Genomic DNA, 16,939 nt, shown 5'->3' on the forward strand with positions numbered 1-16,939 from the left:
TCGGTCGTGGGGCTTGAACTCTGGGCCTGGGCACTGTCCCTCAGCTCTTCAGCTCAAGGCGAGCGCTCTACCACTTGCGCTACAGTGCCACTTCCGGTTTTCTGGTGGTTTATTGGAGATAGGAGTCTCAAGGTCTCTCCTGCCCGGGGTGGCTTTGAACCGCAATCCTCAGATCTCAGCCGCCTGAGTATTACAGGCGTGAGCCGCCCATGCTCAGCTGATTTTTCGTCTTCTTAAAGTAGTCTCTCTAGTGTACCCAGACCAGCCTGGACTGCAGTCCTCTTAGTCATGCTTCCTGTGTCAGGCTGGGATGCCAGATATACACCACCATGCTCAGCTTTTTCTGTTGAGATGGGGGATTTTGAATTGGCCTCAAACAGAAATCCTTCTAATCTCAGCTTCCAAGTGGCTAGGATTCCAGGCATAAGTTACTTTGCCTGGGTCCTGTACTGCTCTCTTGCTTATTGTCCTTCCTGATCTTCCAAAGACCCTGGGAGGTTGCGCAGTAGTGCCTGCCGGTTCCACATCCTCCACTCAGCTCCGCTGCATCCCACACAACCCGAGCCAAGGCTTCTTGTTTCATGACAAAACTAGTGTTTAGATATTGTAAAACCACTAGCGTAAGTGTGGCCAGGCGCTGGTGGCTCAGCCTGAAATCCTGGCTACTCAGGAGGCTGAGGCCTGGGTGAGGATTACAGTTTGAAGCTCGCCCAGGCAGGAAAGCCCGTGAGACTCTTATCTTCAGTTAACTACCAAAAAGCTGGGAGTGCAGTTGTGGTTCAAGTAGTAAGGTGCCTTTCTTGGGTGAAAAAACTAAGAGTCAATGTTGAAGCCCCAGTACCAGCACACACATCCACATCCACAAGGACAGTGCAAGAGCCAGTTGGGATGGCCTGTAATTCCAGCTGCTTGGAATATGGAGGTGGAAGGATCTCCGTCCAAGGATAGCCTGGACAAAAGCACCAGACCCTATCTGAAAACCTCAAGGAAAAATGGCAGGGGATGCTGCCTCCTAAAGCTGGGGAGTATGATGCAAAGTTCCTTCCTGCTCTGCCTGAGACATCTGGGCTTGGGGGTGGGGGGGCTGTGCCCTCAGTACCCAGAAGGCCCTCTCCCTCCCTGCCCCTGGGTGTTCCAGAAGGCCCTGCCTTCCTGGAGACCCCCCTCTTCCCCAGACTCTGGCTCAGGGTGAGCCGAAGGGAGCTGAAAAGAGACCAGCCTGGCCTCATGCCAGCCTTACCGCCGGCAGGAGGCCCGCGTCTCACTTTCCCCAGCAAAACAAATCTCTCGTCTCCCTCTGAGCGTCTCAAACACACGATCTTCTCCCGATTAACAAGCCAGCCTGCGTGTTCTTGGCTGCCTGCTGCCGACCTCAATTTAAAACTGTCTGCTCTGGAGCTGCTGGAGAGAGAAGGGCCTGGGAGGCAGAGAATATTGGAGCCAAGGGGTCTGTGTCATCGAAGTTGGGAGCGGTGGCTGCCAGCCTTAGCCCAAATCCAGAAAGTGCAAGGCTCAGAGGCCCAGCCAGGATACACTGCTGTTTTGGTCTTCCCTTCCTTCCTTCCTTCTTTCCTTCCTTCCTTCCTTCCTTTTTTCTATCTCTTGGTGCCAATATGTGGACTTGAACTCAGGGCCTGACTCCTGGATGCTGTCCTTGAACTTTTTTCACTCAGGGTTGGCACTCTACCACTTGAGCCACAGCCCCACTTCCAGTTTTCTGGTGGTTCACTGGAGATAAGAAGCTCAGGGAAGCCAGGTGCCAGTGGCTCACGCCTGTCATCCTAGCTACTCAGGAGGCTGAGATCTGAGGATCGCGGTTCAAAGCCAGCCCAGGCATGAAAGTCTCCCAGCGGCAGTATCCTCAACTCTGTGAGCGCCTCTGCATGGCTGAGAACTGTGCGAGCTAGATTTCATGGAAGTCTGGCAAATCCTCTTGTAGCTTTGCTCTGGGAAACTGTATCTCCGGCTGCTGGCCTGGGAGACTGTGTGGGAATTCTGTCCCTCTGTCCACCACCCCCAGCCAGGGTCAGCTTCTTTCATTTGTTTTCTTCTTTCCTCTTACTTCAAATTCTTCTTCTTCTTCTTTTTTTTTTGTCGTTCTGGATCTTGAACTCTGGGCCTGGGCACTGTCCCTCAGCTCTTCAGCTCAAGGCAAGTGCTCTACCACTTGAGCCACAGCGCTACTTTTAGTTTTCTGGTGGTTTATTGGAGACAAGAGTCTCACAGACTTTCCTGCCCAGGCTGACTTTGAACCATGATGCTCAGATCTTAGCCTCCTGAGTAGCTAGGATGACAGGTGTGAGCCACCAGTGCCCAGCTTAAATTCTTTTTTGTATCAGTTCTGGAACTTGAACTAAGGGCCTGAATGCTGTCCCTTAGCTTTTTGCTCAAGGGTGGTGCTCTGCCACTTCCAGCATTTTGGTGGTTAGTTGGAAATAAGTCTAACCAATTTTCCTGGCTGGGCTGGCTTTGAACTGTGATCCTTAGATCTCAGCCTCCTGAGTATGTAGGATTACAGGCGAGTGCACCAGCACCTGGCATTGTTCTTGGAACTCTTCATCAGATATGTGCGTTTAGCCAGTGAGATCTCTTGGCCTGTGGGAAGAGATGTTGGAGGCTGGGGCTCTGGGCAGGGTTGCAGGTCTGCTGCCACTGAGGGAGCAGGAGCTAGGGGTGACCTGAGTCTCAGACTCTTCCTCTGCAAAGCAGGGCCCTTTTCTTGGCGCAGTATAGTAGCAATGGGAAGTCTCGTGTGGAGTGCTTGTCCTGTCTGCGCAGTGAGTGCAGGGGAGGTGCTAGCCTTAGTCCTGGTGTGTGTCAAGTGACCTGGCACTCTTTGTGTCTTTTCCCACAGGAGGACAGTCCATCACCCACACGGGCCAGCCCATTGTCGTCTCCCTCGCCAACAGAACCGCCTCCTTCAGCTGCTCAATCACCTACCAGTACACCCCGCAATTCAGACACTTCCACGTGACTTATTTTCAAGTGGATCTTGAGGGCAGGAAAAGCAAGGAGTCGCCCACTGGCTGCCAACCCAGTCAGGGCATCGAGAACCGGACCTACACCTTGGATTGTCAGGTCACTCCTCCGTTGCCTAACGCCTTGGCCACAGGTACCTATTACTGTTGCAGCTACTGGCCGAGCATCACCGCGTGCGGCAATGGTACCTTCATCCTGGTGAGAGGTGAGACCTCCCCGTGGCTCCTCCCAGGCCAGGGGCGAAGTGTGAGAGCAGGGCTGGGGTGGCTTCTAGCTTTGGTAACGTGGAGCCATCAGCCAGTAGGCATGCCAAGAGCAGGGAGCTGGGCTGTGCACCTGCTCCTCCTGCCCATGGCTGGCCCCTGGCCCCTTGGTCTTAGGATCCTATCAGCACAGTCGGGGGGAGGGTTTGGTCTGTGCAGAAGGAGGTGCGTGCAGGCGTATGCTCGTGAAGACTTGGAACGAGTACATCTTTCAGGAAAGAAATTCTCAGGGAATAGCGGGACCCCATGAGGTTTCACCTGAGCCAACTGCTCCAGCTGGGAGTCTCTGATTTACTTCTGTGATTCTCACTGGATGTGGTGAGAGGGGACTTTGAAATCCCACAGACCTGGGTTTGAATCCCTGTTCCTTTGCTTGCCCAGATGTGACCTTAGGCCTGTGCTGGATTCTTTTTTTTTTTTGGTCATGGGGCTTGAACTCTGGGCCTGGGCGCTGTCCCTCAGCTCTTCAGCTCATGGCTAGCACTCTACCATTTGAGCCACAGCACCACTTCCAGTTTTCAGAGTGGTTTATTGGAGATTAGAGTCTCACAGGCTTTCCTGCCCGAGCTGGCTTTGAACTATGAGCCTCAGCTCTCAGCCTCCTGAGTAGCTAGGATTACTGGCATGAGCCACTGGTGCCCAGCTCTGTGCAGGATTTTGGTGGGGAGAGTAAGATCCTGCCTGTAAGAGCTGCTGTCTGGCAGAAGAGAGGCTTGATAAATAAAACTAATGTAAGCTAGGCATAGGTGGCTCACGCCTGTAATCCTAGCTACTAAGGAGGTTGACATCTGAGCATCTCGGTTCAAAGCCAGGACAGATAGTAAAGTCTATGAGACTCTTATCTCCAATTACCACCCAAACGCTGGAAATGGGGCTGTGGCTCAAGTGGTAGAGCATTCACCTTGAGCAGAAAAGCTCAGGGACAGTGCCTAGGGCCCTGAGTTCAAGCCCCAGGATTGGCACAAAATAAACAAAACACAAAACAAAACAAAAAGATGACTTGAGTCTCCCAGGGTCCCACAGACCACCCTTGGTAAGCCAGCTCACCTTAGCAGGGGCCTAAAGGATCGAACAACATGGTCCTTGTCTCTAAAGAGAACTGAGCAGAAGACCTAGCAAAGCAAGAGTGACACTAGGATCTGGCCAGCGCAGGGGCCAATAGGAGAAGGCTGGAAATGGGGATCTTGGGTGAAGGAGAACAGAGGATTTGGGGGCTGGTGGGCTGACTAGGCCCCACTTCTCCCAGAAAACTGATCCTCTGTTCCCTGCCCTCCTCTCAGACACGGGGTACCAAGAGCCCCCACCCAGCCCCCAGAAGGCCCTCCTCTTCAGCTTTACGGGGCTCCTGGCCACTCTGAGTGTGCTGCTCACAGCCCTGCTGCTGTGGAAGAAGGTACGGCCTGGGCACACAGCTGCACACAGCTGGACGCACACAGCAACGCAATCCCTGCACTCACATCACGGGCCTGGGGAGGCCTCACAGGGCAGAGGGGCTGCTGCCTCTGCCCTGCACAAAGACCTGGGCCCTGGAGCTGGAGTCCCTCCTGCCACTTCACCAAGGATGGACAGAACCTCCCAGGCATCCTCTGCTGCATCACCAGGCCCTGTTTGATCTATTGCAGGACCCAGGGTTCCTTAGGGCCTACGGTCATTCAGCATGAACCATGCCCCCAGTCCTAGATTTTCGTGTGTATGTGTGTCTGTGCGCGTGCGTGTGCGTGTGTGCGCTTGCATGCACGTGTGCCAGTTCTTCAGCTTACACTCAGGAACTGGGCACTGCCCTTGAGCTTTTGTGCTCAAAGCTAGTGCTCTACCACCTGAGCCACCAGCTTTTTGTGATGAATTGGAGATGAGTCTCAGGGACTTTCCTTACCAGGATGGTTTCAAACTATGATGCTCAGATCTCAGCCTCCTGAGTAGCTAGGATTCCAGGTGTGAGCCACTGACACACAGTTTCAGTCCTATATTTTCTTGGTCTCAGCAACCCAAAAGGAAAGAAGAGTCTGGAAGGAGAGAGCTACCACATGCATCCTCCTAGGCAGGCCCTCACGTCTCTGGAGGTATAGAAAGAAAGGCTCAGGGAGGTTGAATTTTGCCCCTGGTCACACAGCAAGCTCAGCACTAGAGTGTAGGGAGAGGGGCAGCTTGCTCCGGCTCTTTACTTGGCCTGTTCCCATTCACACTGTGGACGGCACCTCTCTAGGAAGCTGTGTCTCCCCATTTGGTGGGGGGGAAGGGGGGCTCACTCTCATCATCTCCCAGTCCTGAGCTTGCTTTCTTTTTCTTTTTCTTTTTTGTCGGTTGTGGGGCTTGAACTCAGCCTGGGCACTGTCCCTCAGCTCTTTAGCTCAAGGCGAACGCTCTACCACTTGAGCCACAGCGCCACTTCCGGTTTTCTGATGATTAATTAGAGGTAAGAGTCTCATGGACTTTCCTGCCCAGGCTGGCTTTGAACTATGATTCTCAGATCTCAGCCTCCTGAGTAGCTCGGATTACAGGCCTGAGTCTCTGGCGCCTGGCTTATTTTTCTTTCACTTTGTTCTTGTTGTGTGTGCATGTCAATAGTGGGGCTTGAACTCAAGGCCTCACATTCATGTTTAGCTTTTTCTGCTCAAGGCTGGCACTCTATCATGTAAGCCATACTTCTACTTCAGTTTCTTGCTTGTTAACTGCAGATAGAAATCTCAGACTTTTCTGCCCTGAATGGCTTAGAAATGTGATCCTCAGATCTCAGCTTCCTTAGTAGCTGGGGTCACAGGTGTGAGTCACTGGCCCCTGGCCTGAGCTTTCTTGTTCCGTACCTCTCTGCCTGTCCCTGCAGTGACTCTACCCTCTTACACATAGTAGACCCTCAATAAGGAATTGCCATTGAGTTATCATTTATAAAGCTACTTAAATATGTGCATACATTTCCTTAGGCAGATCTTAACTACTATGCACCAGGTCCTGTAGTAAAGGCTAGGATCCTGGGGGAGCTGGTAAATAGTTATGATAGGTTAAACACAAGCACAGCCAGGTGACAGAGGCTCAGGCCTGTAATCCTAGCTACTCGGGAGGCTAAGATTTGAGGATGGAGGCTTGAAGCCAGGCCACATAGAAAAAGCATGTGAGACTCTTATCTCCAATTAACCAGCAAAAAGCCGAAGGTGGAGCTGTGGCTCAAGTGATAAAGCATTAGCCTTGAAAAAAAAGCTAAGGGACAGTGTCCAGGTCCTGAGTTCAAGCCCTATTATAGGTACACACACACACACACACACACACACACACACACACACACTCACACACACAGGCACTCATACAAAGAAAGTGGCAGCCAGTGGGGAACTAAGAATATAATGTTAGGGCTGGGAATGTGGCTTTGTGGTAGAGTGCTTGCCTAGTATGCATGAAGCCCTGGGTTCGATTCCTCAGTAGCACATTAATAGAAAAAGCCGGAAGTGGCGCTGTGGCTCAAGTGGTAGTGTGCCAGCCTTGAGCAAAAGAAGCTCAGGGACAGTGCCCGGGCCCAGAGTTCAAGCCCCAGGACTGGGAAAAACAAAAACACAAAAAAAAAACCCTCCACAGAATTAAAGTTCTAACTCTGTCACTTACTAGTTCTGTGAGTGTGGGTAGGGTGCTTAACTCCACCCTGCCTCCGTTTCCCCAGTGGGGATTCAAAGCAGACAGACACAGGGGTCAGAGGGAACCTAAGGTCCCTTCTCAAAAGATGTGGTTACTGTGACTCTGTCTGAGAGCAGGTGTGACGGCTCACACTGGTCTGCGCTCAAGCTGGTCCTTGCCAGGGCTCTTCGGGGGCTCCAGGGGTGATTGGTCGGTCCCCGGAGCTTTGCCTTCCTTCGCTGACAGTACTGCCTAGCCTCCTCCTCACTCTCCAGCCACGGCCCGGCTTGGCCTGGTGGCTGAAGGATGACATCTCCAGCTCACCTGTCCTGGACAGCAGTTTCTTCTTGTGCCAGTCCTAGGGCTTGAACTCAGGGCCTGGGTGTGTCCCTTCGCTTTTGTGCTCAGGCTAGCATTCTACCATTTGGCCACAATGCCACTTCTGGCTTTAGGTGGTTAACTGGCAGGAATTATCTCACAGACTGTTCCTGCCTGGGCTGGCTACCCACAGCAACCCTATGATCTCAGCCTCCTGAGTAGCTAGGGTTACAAGCGTGAGCCACGGCGCCTGACAGGACAGTGCACTCGGGACTCTTAAAAGCATCATGCTCCCCGGTGCCCAGACACAAATCCTTGCAGTGGTGCACTTACTCCCCTCCCTCCCAGCGCCAGTCTGTCAGCAAGCCCTGTCCTCTGTCTGTCCAGCGCTCAGCTCCTCTGACTACTGCCCTGGCTCAGGTTCCAACTTCATTTTCTGCCCCTGCCCTTGCTCTCCCCTCTGCTGCCCACTCTGGCTTCTGGCGTCCACCCTGTTCCCCACTACAGAGTGGCCCTACAAGCTGGGGCCAGGGTGCTTGTGGACCCATGCACAGGGCTAGCTGGGAGAGGCCACTGCAGCAGCAGCCCTGCTGTGCAGAGCTGGGTCTCAGAAGATGCCCCTGCCCCCGGCCCCCTGCCCTGCTGGTGAGGGGCTGCTCAGCAGCCCAGAGCTGGCCACAGCAAGAGGAGCTATGCTGGCTGCCTTTGGGAGCCAGGGCCTAGATGGTCAGGGCTGGCTGCAAAGGACAGGTCCCCCCATGCCTACAAAAACATGGCATGGTGTGAGTTGTTTTGTTTTCCTTTGGTCAGTTGTGGGGCTTGAACTCTGGGCCTGGGCGCTGTCCCTCAGCTCTTCAGCTCAAGGTGAGCGCTCTACCACTTGAGCCACAGACCACTTTCAGTTTTCTGGTGGTTCATTGGAGATAAGAGTCTCATGGGACATTCCTGCCCAGGCTGGCTTTGAACCGAGATCCTCAGATCTTAGCCTCCTGAGTAGCTAGGGTTACGGTGTGAGCCACCGGCGCCCAGAGCATCATGCGAGTTTTAAGGGAGTGCCCTTGGGGCCCAGGCCTCCGCAGCACCCCTTGAAGGGCGCCTCTCCTGGTGACCTCAGCCCCCCCCAACTGCTCCTATCTTTCAATCTGCCCCAATGTATGGTCCCAGAGGCCAGCGGAGAGGCCCACAGGTGTCAGACACCAGGGCCCATGGTCCCCAGCTCTGGTGGACTGGCCTCTTGGAACAGTCACTGTCCTTCAGCCTGGATGGCTTCCAGACCAGCCAGCCGGAGCAGGCCCCGGGGCCCCGGTGGTCTTGACAAGAGGGCCATTGAGGGGTTCTGATTGTAACGGGGCCCCTAGGGGCAGATGCCTCAGAGAAGGGGCGCCAGATCTCAGGGGAGTTGGCTGCAAAGGCAGCCATTGGCTAGCTGGTGAGCCTTGGTTTTCTCCTCTGTGAAATGGCCACTCGCTTAGGTGACTTGAATAAAGAACAAGTCCCAGTGGCCTTGGTCAGCTGCTAAGTGCACGGGACCCCCCCCCCCCAGCTGCCTGTGTGCTACACTTCCTCACCACACAGAGCAGCGAGAGCCCCAAGTCCTGTCAGGATGGCGTGATGGTGAAACTCAGACCTGAGTTCAAATCCTGTCCCTGCCACTTCCTGGTTGTCTGTCCTTAGCTGGATCCCTCTATCCCCTCCGAGCCTTCACTTCTTCCTGTGCAGGACAGAGATGGCCTGAGGATTATCGCAGAGTACAGAAGAGGCAGCACTCTGCCCCCCCCACCATCACCCCTACACTTGCTGTCGTAATGATGCTGTGGCTGGGGGTGGCGCCGGCTCCTGCCTGCGAGTTAAGTAGCTCTCAAGAGCTAATCCCGGAGTAAATGGGCTGGCGATTGGCAGGCAGCCAGGGTTTTTAATTAGCTCCTGCCCCGCGATGAAGCTGTGTTGCTCTACTGTTGGCAGTGTGGTGCCTGCGACGAGGGGGCGTCCAGACCGCCTCTCTCTGTGCCTCCCACGGCCGCCCCAACCCTGTGCCCTCCCAGCAGGCCTGCCCAGCCTCCTGACTGGGTGCATTTGTACGGCTGCTGCTGCAGCCTGGAGCTTTCTAAAGCCACGCAGTGGGGCAGCCGCCTCCTCCCTGAAGCCTTCCAGGCTTCCTGTTGTTCTTGCTGCCCGTGTGAGGCCACCCTGACAGCCCAAGCAGGCTTGTCTGTTGGCCACGCTGGTTTACCTTCAGCGCTGCTGGGCCTCCGGGTTTGGGCATGCCTTTCCCACTGCTGGGAACAGCCAGTGTGTCCTCAGATGGCACGGTTCCCTCGTGTGTGTGTGTGTGTGTGTGTGTGTGTGTCTGGGGTCAGTCAGCACGCACACATTTTGGTAAAATCCAGGCTTGGGGCAAGTGCCCGGCCACACTGGCACAGGACCCCAGTGCCCTAGCCTCCCAGATCAGTGCTGTGCCCCCACAAGCCCGTGCTTCACCTCCTCCAGCCTCAGGCATGTGAGCGCCTTCATGGAGGACTTGGGGGCATCCCCCAGGTGGCAGGGGAGTCACTCAGCCCCAGCCCTGACAGTCCGGTCTCCTGTCTCCCCACAGAAGCAGATGCTGGTTCCTCTGAAGTGCTCCACTCACGCGTGCCCAGACCCACGACCCGCCAGCAGACCCACGCAGCCCCCAGAAGACTCTCTCTACACGGTGAGCCCCACACCTGCCCGGGTCCTCTCAGGCCCCACTCGGGGGTCTGACAGCCCCCCCCCCCCCCCCCCCCCCCCTCTAGAAAAACTCTTATGCATTCTTCAAGACCTTTTTCCGTGTTCTCCCTGTGGCCCAAGAATGAATCCCCCCCTCCCACCTCCCGGCCCAGGAGCCTCCAGCTCCTCAGCTGTAAAAGAGCTTCACTAATTCCTACCTTAGGAAAGTTCTAGAAGGAGAAAAGGAGAGGTCATGGTGGGGGCCCCTGCAGGCATGTCCATGGGAAGTGCCGCCCCACCCCCTCCCGGGCACGTCCATCCCCTGCTCTTAGGGACACAGGAGCTGCTCAGAGATGAAGAAATGTCCTTCTGGTCAAATGACTTCTAGCCGTTTGCCAGCTCCTTCCTGTTCTCTTATACAAACAACCCTCCCAGCCCACAACAGAGCTCGCCCAGAAGGAAACCCATCACATGCCCCCCCCACGCCCTCCATACATTATTATTGATGTATTTGCCAATCCTGGGCCTAGGTGCTATCTCTTAGATTTTTAGTTTTAGTTTTTGTGTTTCTCGCTTATGCCACAGCTCTGCTTCTGGCTTTTTGCTGATTCATTAGCGATTAAGTTTTATACACTTCCCTGCCTTGGCTGGCTTCAAACCAAGATCCTCAAATCTCAGCCTGCTGAGTAGATAGGATTATTGGTGTGAGCCACCATTGTCTGCACAGATTTATTTTTTTCTGGTCCTGGGACTTGAACTCAGGGCTTGGGCACTGTCCCTGAGCCTCTTTGTGCTCAAGGCTAACACTCTACCACTTGAACCACAGTGCCACTTCCTACTTTCCCTTTCTTTGTTCTTTTATTTTATTTTGTGTCTGTCCTGGGCCTAAACTCTGGGCCTGAGCACTGTCCCTGAGCTTTTATGTACAAGGCTAGTGCTCTAGCACTTACGCCACAGTTCCACTGCTACTTTTTTTTTTTTTGTCAGTCGTGGGACTTGAGCTTAGGGTCCAGGTTCTGTCCTGGAGCTTTTTCTGCTTAAAGCAAGCACCCTACCACTTTGAGCCACAGCTCCACTTCTGGTTTTCTGGAGGTTAGTTGGAAATAAAGGTTTTTCTTGCCTGGGCTGGCTTTGGACTGTGATCTTCAGATCTCAGCCATCTGAGTAGCTAGGATTACAGGTGTGACCCACCAGCACCTGGGCTTTTTATTGGTGTGTGTGTGTGTGTGGTTAATTGGAGATGAGTCTCACAGACTTTGCTCCTCGGGCTGGCTCCTCAGATCTCAGCCTTCTGAGTAGCTAGGATTACAGACGTGAACCAACCACTGGAACATGGCCCTCTCTTTCTTCTTTCTGTTTTTGTGGTACTAGAGATTCAACTCAGGCCTTGAGCCTGCCTCTACCACTTGCACCATGCCTCCAGTCCAAGAAGATTTTGGTTTGCTTTCTGCCTCCTCCACCACGTACAGACATGGCAATCAGGCTCCCAGTCTCAGGGCAGACACGGGCGGGGACCCTGATGCCTGCACCCTGTGGTGTCACAGAATTTTTAACCACAGTCTTCCTACCTATGTGGAGCCCAAAGAGGCTGCACGCAGCCCCTCCACCCCCCGGTGTGGCTGAGGAAGCGAGGAATATTCTTTTACATTTGTGCTTTGGGGTCCGTGAATAACATGCTATCGATGTAGAGCAAGCAAAAGGTCATTGTCACCCGGATCTCAGCCCTGTGAGGTCCAGAGCCACCAGGCTGGACTCCCTGGCCCACGCCTGCCCCTCCGGGGCCCCCTCAGCTGTCTGGACACCGGGCTCTGCAGGCATGTGCTGTGTGTGCTCCTGTCCCCAGACCTGGGGACACTTGGGTTGTCCCTCCCAGACTGCGTTCAGAGTGCAGCCAGGTCTGCTGGGTGTGGGTGTGGGGAGGTACCACAGGCAACTTCAAGGCAAAGGTGACAGTTCCCAAAGGACCTTGGGCTCTCCCCAGTGACTTTCTACCAGCTGCCGGCAGCATCGACAGCCCCACACTTCCCCAAACCTGTTCTTCTTTCCTAGTGTGGGACTCTGTGTCAGCTGTCATGGGAAAGCCTTCTCCCCACCTCTTTCTCTCTGTTAGCCAAACTGGGGTTTGAAGTCAGAACCTTGCTCTTGATAGACAAGCAGACCCTCTACCACTGGAGTCATACCTTCAGCCCTTTTTTGCTCTGGTTTATGTGTGTGTGTGTGTGAATCCTGGGTTTGAACTCAGGTCCTGGGTGCTATCCTTAAGCTTCTTGGTGTTGTTGCTGCTGCTGCTGCTGCTAAGGGCAGTACTACTTGCTGATTAATTGGAGAAAAGTCTCCCAGACTTTCCTGCAAGGGCTGACTTTGAACCTCAATCCTCAGATCTCATCTCCTGAGTAGGAGGATTACAGGTGTGAGCCCCTGGCAAAGTGATCTTTCTAACACCCAAGTCAAACTCAGTCTGAAGTCCTTCCCCGCCCCCACCCTCACCTGCGCATTCCATCGGAGCCATCTGAACCGAGGTGCTCACTCCTGACCCGCCATCCTTTCTAAACTGTACTCCCAGACCCCACCCACGGCCGGAAACACCCACTCCCCTCCAACTATATCCTGGAGGGTGGCCTGGCACAGCTCTGCGCCTCTGCACTGCTGATAACCAGGTCAGCAGCATCACCCACTGGGCAGGAGGCAAAGGGGCTTTTAGGACTTGACTCTCAGATAAACCATGGCCTGGCCCGGCCCACCCCAGCTCAGCCCAGCCCATCCAGCCCTGCCCAGGGTCACCCCACAGGTGACCCAGTGACACAGAGGCCCAAGCAGGCCCACCAAGGCTGGTCTCCCTGTTACCGCCAAGGAAGAGCAGGCAGACCTGGCCTGCAGTTCACACCCTGCATGGAAGTGCAGCTGGAGGCCCGGACTCGTCAAGGCTTCCCTCTGGAGCTGCTAAGTGGCGGCCTTCTCACCCGGCCATGGCTCCTGACCTCCAGAGGCCCCAGCACCGCTGTGCTGTGAGGGTCCCAGGCCTGCAGGGGCTGCATTTTCCTCTGGTCTCCTGCGCTCCAGGCCGCCATAGGAGCTGGACAGGAGCGGAGAAGCTACCACCTGTGGATCCCAGCTCCTTGCTGCTCAGATCTGTCAGATCTCTGGCCAAGCCTGGGTAGGCAGGGCCTGGGGTGGGGGTGGGTGCACAAGGCAGCAAGGGAACAAATTCCATTCTGAGGACGAGCAACAGCAAGTACTGGGCAGACACCACCAAGATACACATGGGTCAGAATGGGCCTTGGAAGTTTCTTTTCCCTAGAAACTGAGCTTCTCCTTGGGAAGGAGACAAGTTAGAAGCCCCCTCTCCCTAGATCCACCCTCTTCTGTTTTGGAGCCTGTCCCTTGAGTGGCTCCCAAGGTGCCCCCACCGGCCCCCTGACGAAGCCCTGAGGGTCTCCCAAGAGTCAAACGGTTTATTACACAGGTTTTCATGCCTGGCTGCCTCTGAGCACCTCCCTCCCTCCCCCCTTCCCCACCCTCCTCCTGCCTCTGAGCACCACCTGTCTCTCCAGCCCGCCTCAGCAACCCCTGCTTGACTGTTGCCAGGGAAACCGCCTCCTTGGCAACCAGCCGGCATCGTATGACACACACACTGGGGAAAGGAAAGGCTTCTGCCTCTTGCTTAGGCTGTTGCAGGCTCTGAACTATATAGAGCCCAATGGGGCCCCGAGAGTGGGTGCTGCCTGGAGTAGCAGAGGAAACAGAGTCTTTCTGGATCATCTGACAGTTGCTTACGAAGCATCTACTATTTACCTAATACTATGCAAGGCCTTTGCTGTCTAATATCTCATTTGGTCTGGAGTGCAGGCTTCAAGGTAGATACAATGATTCCCATTTTGTAAATGAGAAAACAGAGAGGGTTAAGGGGTGGCCTGTGATGGCAGATGTCAAAACTAAGAATTGAACTTTTTCTTGTCTGACTTCAAAGTCTTGGCTCTCTGTTTGGGGCAAAGGTGGGACTCAGGTTCCTATGCATGCTAGGCTAGTGTGCTACCACTTAAGCTGTGCCTCCAGCCCAATAGTTTTGCTAGTTCTTTTCATTTTTTAAAAAATCATCCTTAAGGAAGTGGCACTGTGGCTCAAGTGGTAGAGCACTTGCCTTGAGCTGAAGAGTGCAGGGACAGCACCCAAGCCCAGAGTTCAAGACCCACAACTGACCAAAAAAAAAAAAATCATCTTTAAGGGCTGGGAATGTGGCTTAGTGTGTGCCTACCATGCATGAAGCCCTGGGTTCAATTACTCAGTACTACATACACAGAAACATCTGCAAGTGGCACTGTGGTTCAGATAGTAGAGTGCTAGCCTTGAGCACAGAGAGGCTCAAGGGCAGTGCCCAGGCCCTGCATTCAAGCTCCAGGACTGGCAACAAAAAAATAAAGTAAAAATCTTTAAGTGATTGTATAAGCCATGTTGAACATTGGTATCTTTCCATCACTCTCCCCCATCATTCCTATCCTCACTCAGACCTCCGAGGGCTAGTTATTTTTCAAGAGAAGGTCTAGAGCCAGTGGCTCACGTCTATAAGCCTAGCTACTCAGGAGGCTGAGATCTGAGGATTGTGGTTCAAAGCCACGCTGGGCAGGAAAGTCCGTGAGACTCTTATCTCCAACTAACCACCAAAAAGCCAGAAGTGGGGCTGTGGCTCAAATGATAGGTTCCTGGCTTTGAGCACAAACGCTCAGGGATAGCACCCAGGCCCAAAGTTCAAGCCTTAGACCTAGCACCAAAAGAAAGAAGGGGCAGGGTCTGGAGAACGTTTCTGTCTGAGCTGGCCTTGAACTATGACCCTTCCATTTTCAGCATCCTGAGTAGCTAGGACTATAGGTGTGAATGACTGTGCCTGACCATCTTGAGCATCTTGAGGTTGGGCTGGAGCCAGTGAGGCCCTAGCACACCGCCACACAGGGAAGCCTCACCATTGCTCATTTGGTGTGGCTCTCATTGTGCCAGGGCCAGCTGTAAGTTCACACACCAAGAGACGAACCAGGCCCGGTGCCTGCCCTCCAGGGCTCCCAGGCCAGCGGGAGACAGGAAACTGTGGAGGCTGAGCTCCCTACGGCACAGCCCCAGTGGAATGTGACCCTCTGCCCTCCTGGGGCCAGGGTCAGGGTGGGCCGGTGGAAACTGGAATTTCTGCAAATGACACAGGCAGGGAAGGTGATGGGGACGCTGAGAACTGAGGCTGGGCTATCCCATCGGCGGTCAGCAGTGAGACCCCAGTGGGTGCCTGGGACACCCACCAGCTCAGGCAGGGGCGTAGGTGTGGGTGGATGGGCGGGACCCCCACGAGGCCCGGGGCTTTGAACTAGGGAGTGCAGCAGATACTAGCAAGTGCCCTACTGAGCAGTGATGTGGTCTCGGGCCCTCCGGGGTCTGAGGCTAGGGGAGGATGCTCAGGCCAGGGTAGGCCCTATGTCTTGCCAGCCAGGTAGCCGTGTGGATGGAGCACTAGCAGAGGAGGGGAGATGCAAAGGTGTGCAGTGGGAAGGCTGGCTTGGGGCCCAGGGGCTCCCTTCTGTATACCCCCCTCATCCCAGTGCTCTTCTCCTTCAGGCTCTACAGCGCCGAGAGACTGAGGTCTACTCCTACATCGAGAGCAAGGCTGGCAGCCTGCCCTCCGCCGCTGGAAGTCCCCCCTCCCAGGTAGGCAGGGAGGGAGCTCCAAGCCTGCCCTCCCCTCCTCCTCTTCTGTGCTGTGGGGGTTAACTAGACTGCAGGTGTGAGGCACCTGCAATGGAATCCAGCCCTCTTCACAGACAACTAGACTAGAGGGAGAACTGGGGGCTCTGGACTCCTGCTCCATTCCTCGCAGCTGTGCATGTGTGCTCAGGCTGCCTAACTTCTCTGTGTCTCCATCTTCTGTGACATTGATGGAGGGCCCAAAGCTCACAGACAGACTTCTTTGCTGAATGATCTTAACCATTATTCAAGGAACACTACCATGTCTATACTGGCTGATCAGAGGGGAAGTTGGGGGGCTTACAGGTGTCCCCAGTCCAGTGCTGGCTAAGGCCAGAGATAGAGTAGATGCTGATGTCCTTGGGCTGACCTGGTGTCAACATGACAGGGCCTTGGGTCTGTTGCTGCTGCTGCTGCTGCTGCTGCTGTGTGTGTGTGGGGGGGGTCCTCAGGGCCTGGGTTGGTGCTGTCCCTGAGCTTTTGTGTTCAAAGCTAGCACCCTACCACTTTAAGCCACAGTTCCACTTCCAGTTTTCTGGTGGTTAATTGGAGTCTTGAAGACTTTCCTGCCCAGACTGGCTTTGAACCTTGATCCTCAGATCTTAGCCTCCTGAGTAGCTAGGATTACAGGCGTGAGCCACCAGGGCCTGGCTTACCCCACTCTTTCTTTCTTTGACTTGTCTGTATGTGAGCCGTGTTTTGCTGCCACGCCATCTGGCCCAGAACTCAGAAACATCACTGCCACACCTGATGGGAGCTGGGGTCGCTGTGAAGGGCGACGAAGCTGAGCCAGTGCAGGCCCCGCAGGGCCTGTGGCCCCTGGGGACTTGGCTCAGCCTCCGGAAGCCCAGGCTGGGGACTGCTTGTGTAGCTTCCTGTTCTCAAAGCCACCCAGACCGGAAGCAGGGCCTCCCTCCCTGAACCACGGAGGTTGTCTGGGCCATCTCAGCAGTGAGTGCCCACCCTGTGCCAGGCCCTCGGGTGCTGGACAGGACAGCTCTCCAGGAGTCTTGGGCTGCAGGAACAATGCCACGGAGCCAAAGAGCACAGAAACATTGGCAGTTCTCTTGTGGAAGGTGGGCTCTAGGGAGAAGCCAGATGGGGACTGGGAGAGAGGGGAGGCTCCTGGGGACTCCTAACAAGGTAAATAGGGGGGAGTCAGGGGACAGGGGAGGCTGAGGAGGCAGGCCAGGGGAGGCTGGTGTAGCCCCCAGGATGGAGGGACAAGAGGCTGGTCAGGTGGGCGTGGGGACAGAGGGCAGGCACACTGCCAAAGCTCACAGGAAACAATCTGTCTGAGTCTGACTAAAACTAAACTAGTGCAAGTTCATGTGTTTCCTACCTAATAGTTTTTCTCCATTTCTCCCTTCCCC

At 54.7% G+C, this 16,939-nt stretch overlaps 1 protein-coding gene across 2 annotated transcripts in view; it reads left to right on the forward strand.

Annotated features, from left to right (window-relative positions):
• Positions 1 to 16,939, forward strand: part of Nfam1 (NFAT activating protein with ITAM motif 1) — a 26,131-nt gene that overhangs the window by 8,522 nt on the left and 670 nt on the right. For both annotated transcript variants that reach the window (XM_013024838.1, XM_013024839.1), the window contains exons 2-5: positions 2,855 to 3,184; positions 4,523 to 4,635; positions 9,754 to 9,852; positions 15,441 to 15,530. In XM_013024838.1, the coding sequence (XP_012880292.1) occupies positions 2,855 to 3,184; positions 4,523 to 4,635; positions 9,754 to 9,852; positions 15,441 to 15,530 (632 nt within the window). The remainder of the gene's footprint in view (positions 1 to 2,854; positions 3,185 to 4,522; positions 4,636 to 9,753; positions 9,853 to 15,440; positions 15,531 to 16,939) is intronic.

Source organism: Dipodomys ordii, unplaced genomic scaffold (genome assembly GCF_000151885.1).
Source record: "Dipodomys ordii isolate 6190 unplaced genomic scaffold, Dord_2.0 Scaffold79, whole genome shotgun sequence".
Lineage (NCBI taxonomy): Eukaryota > Metazoa > Chordata > Mammalia > Rodentia > Heteromyidae > Dipodomys > Dipodomys ordii.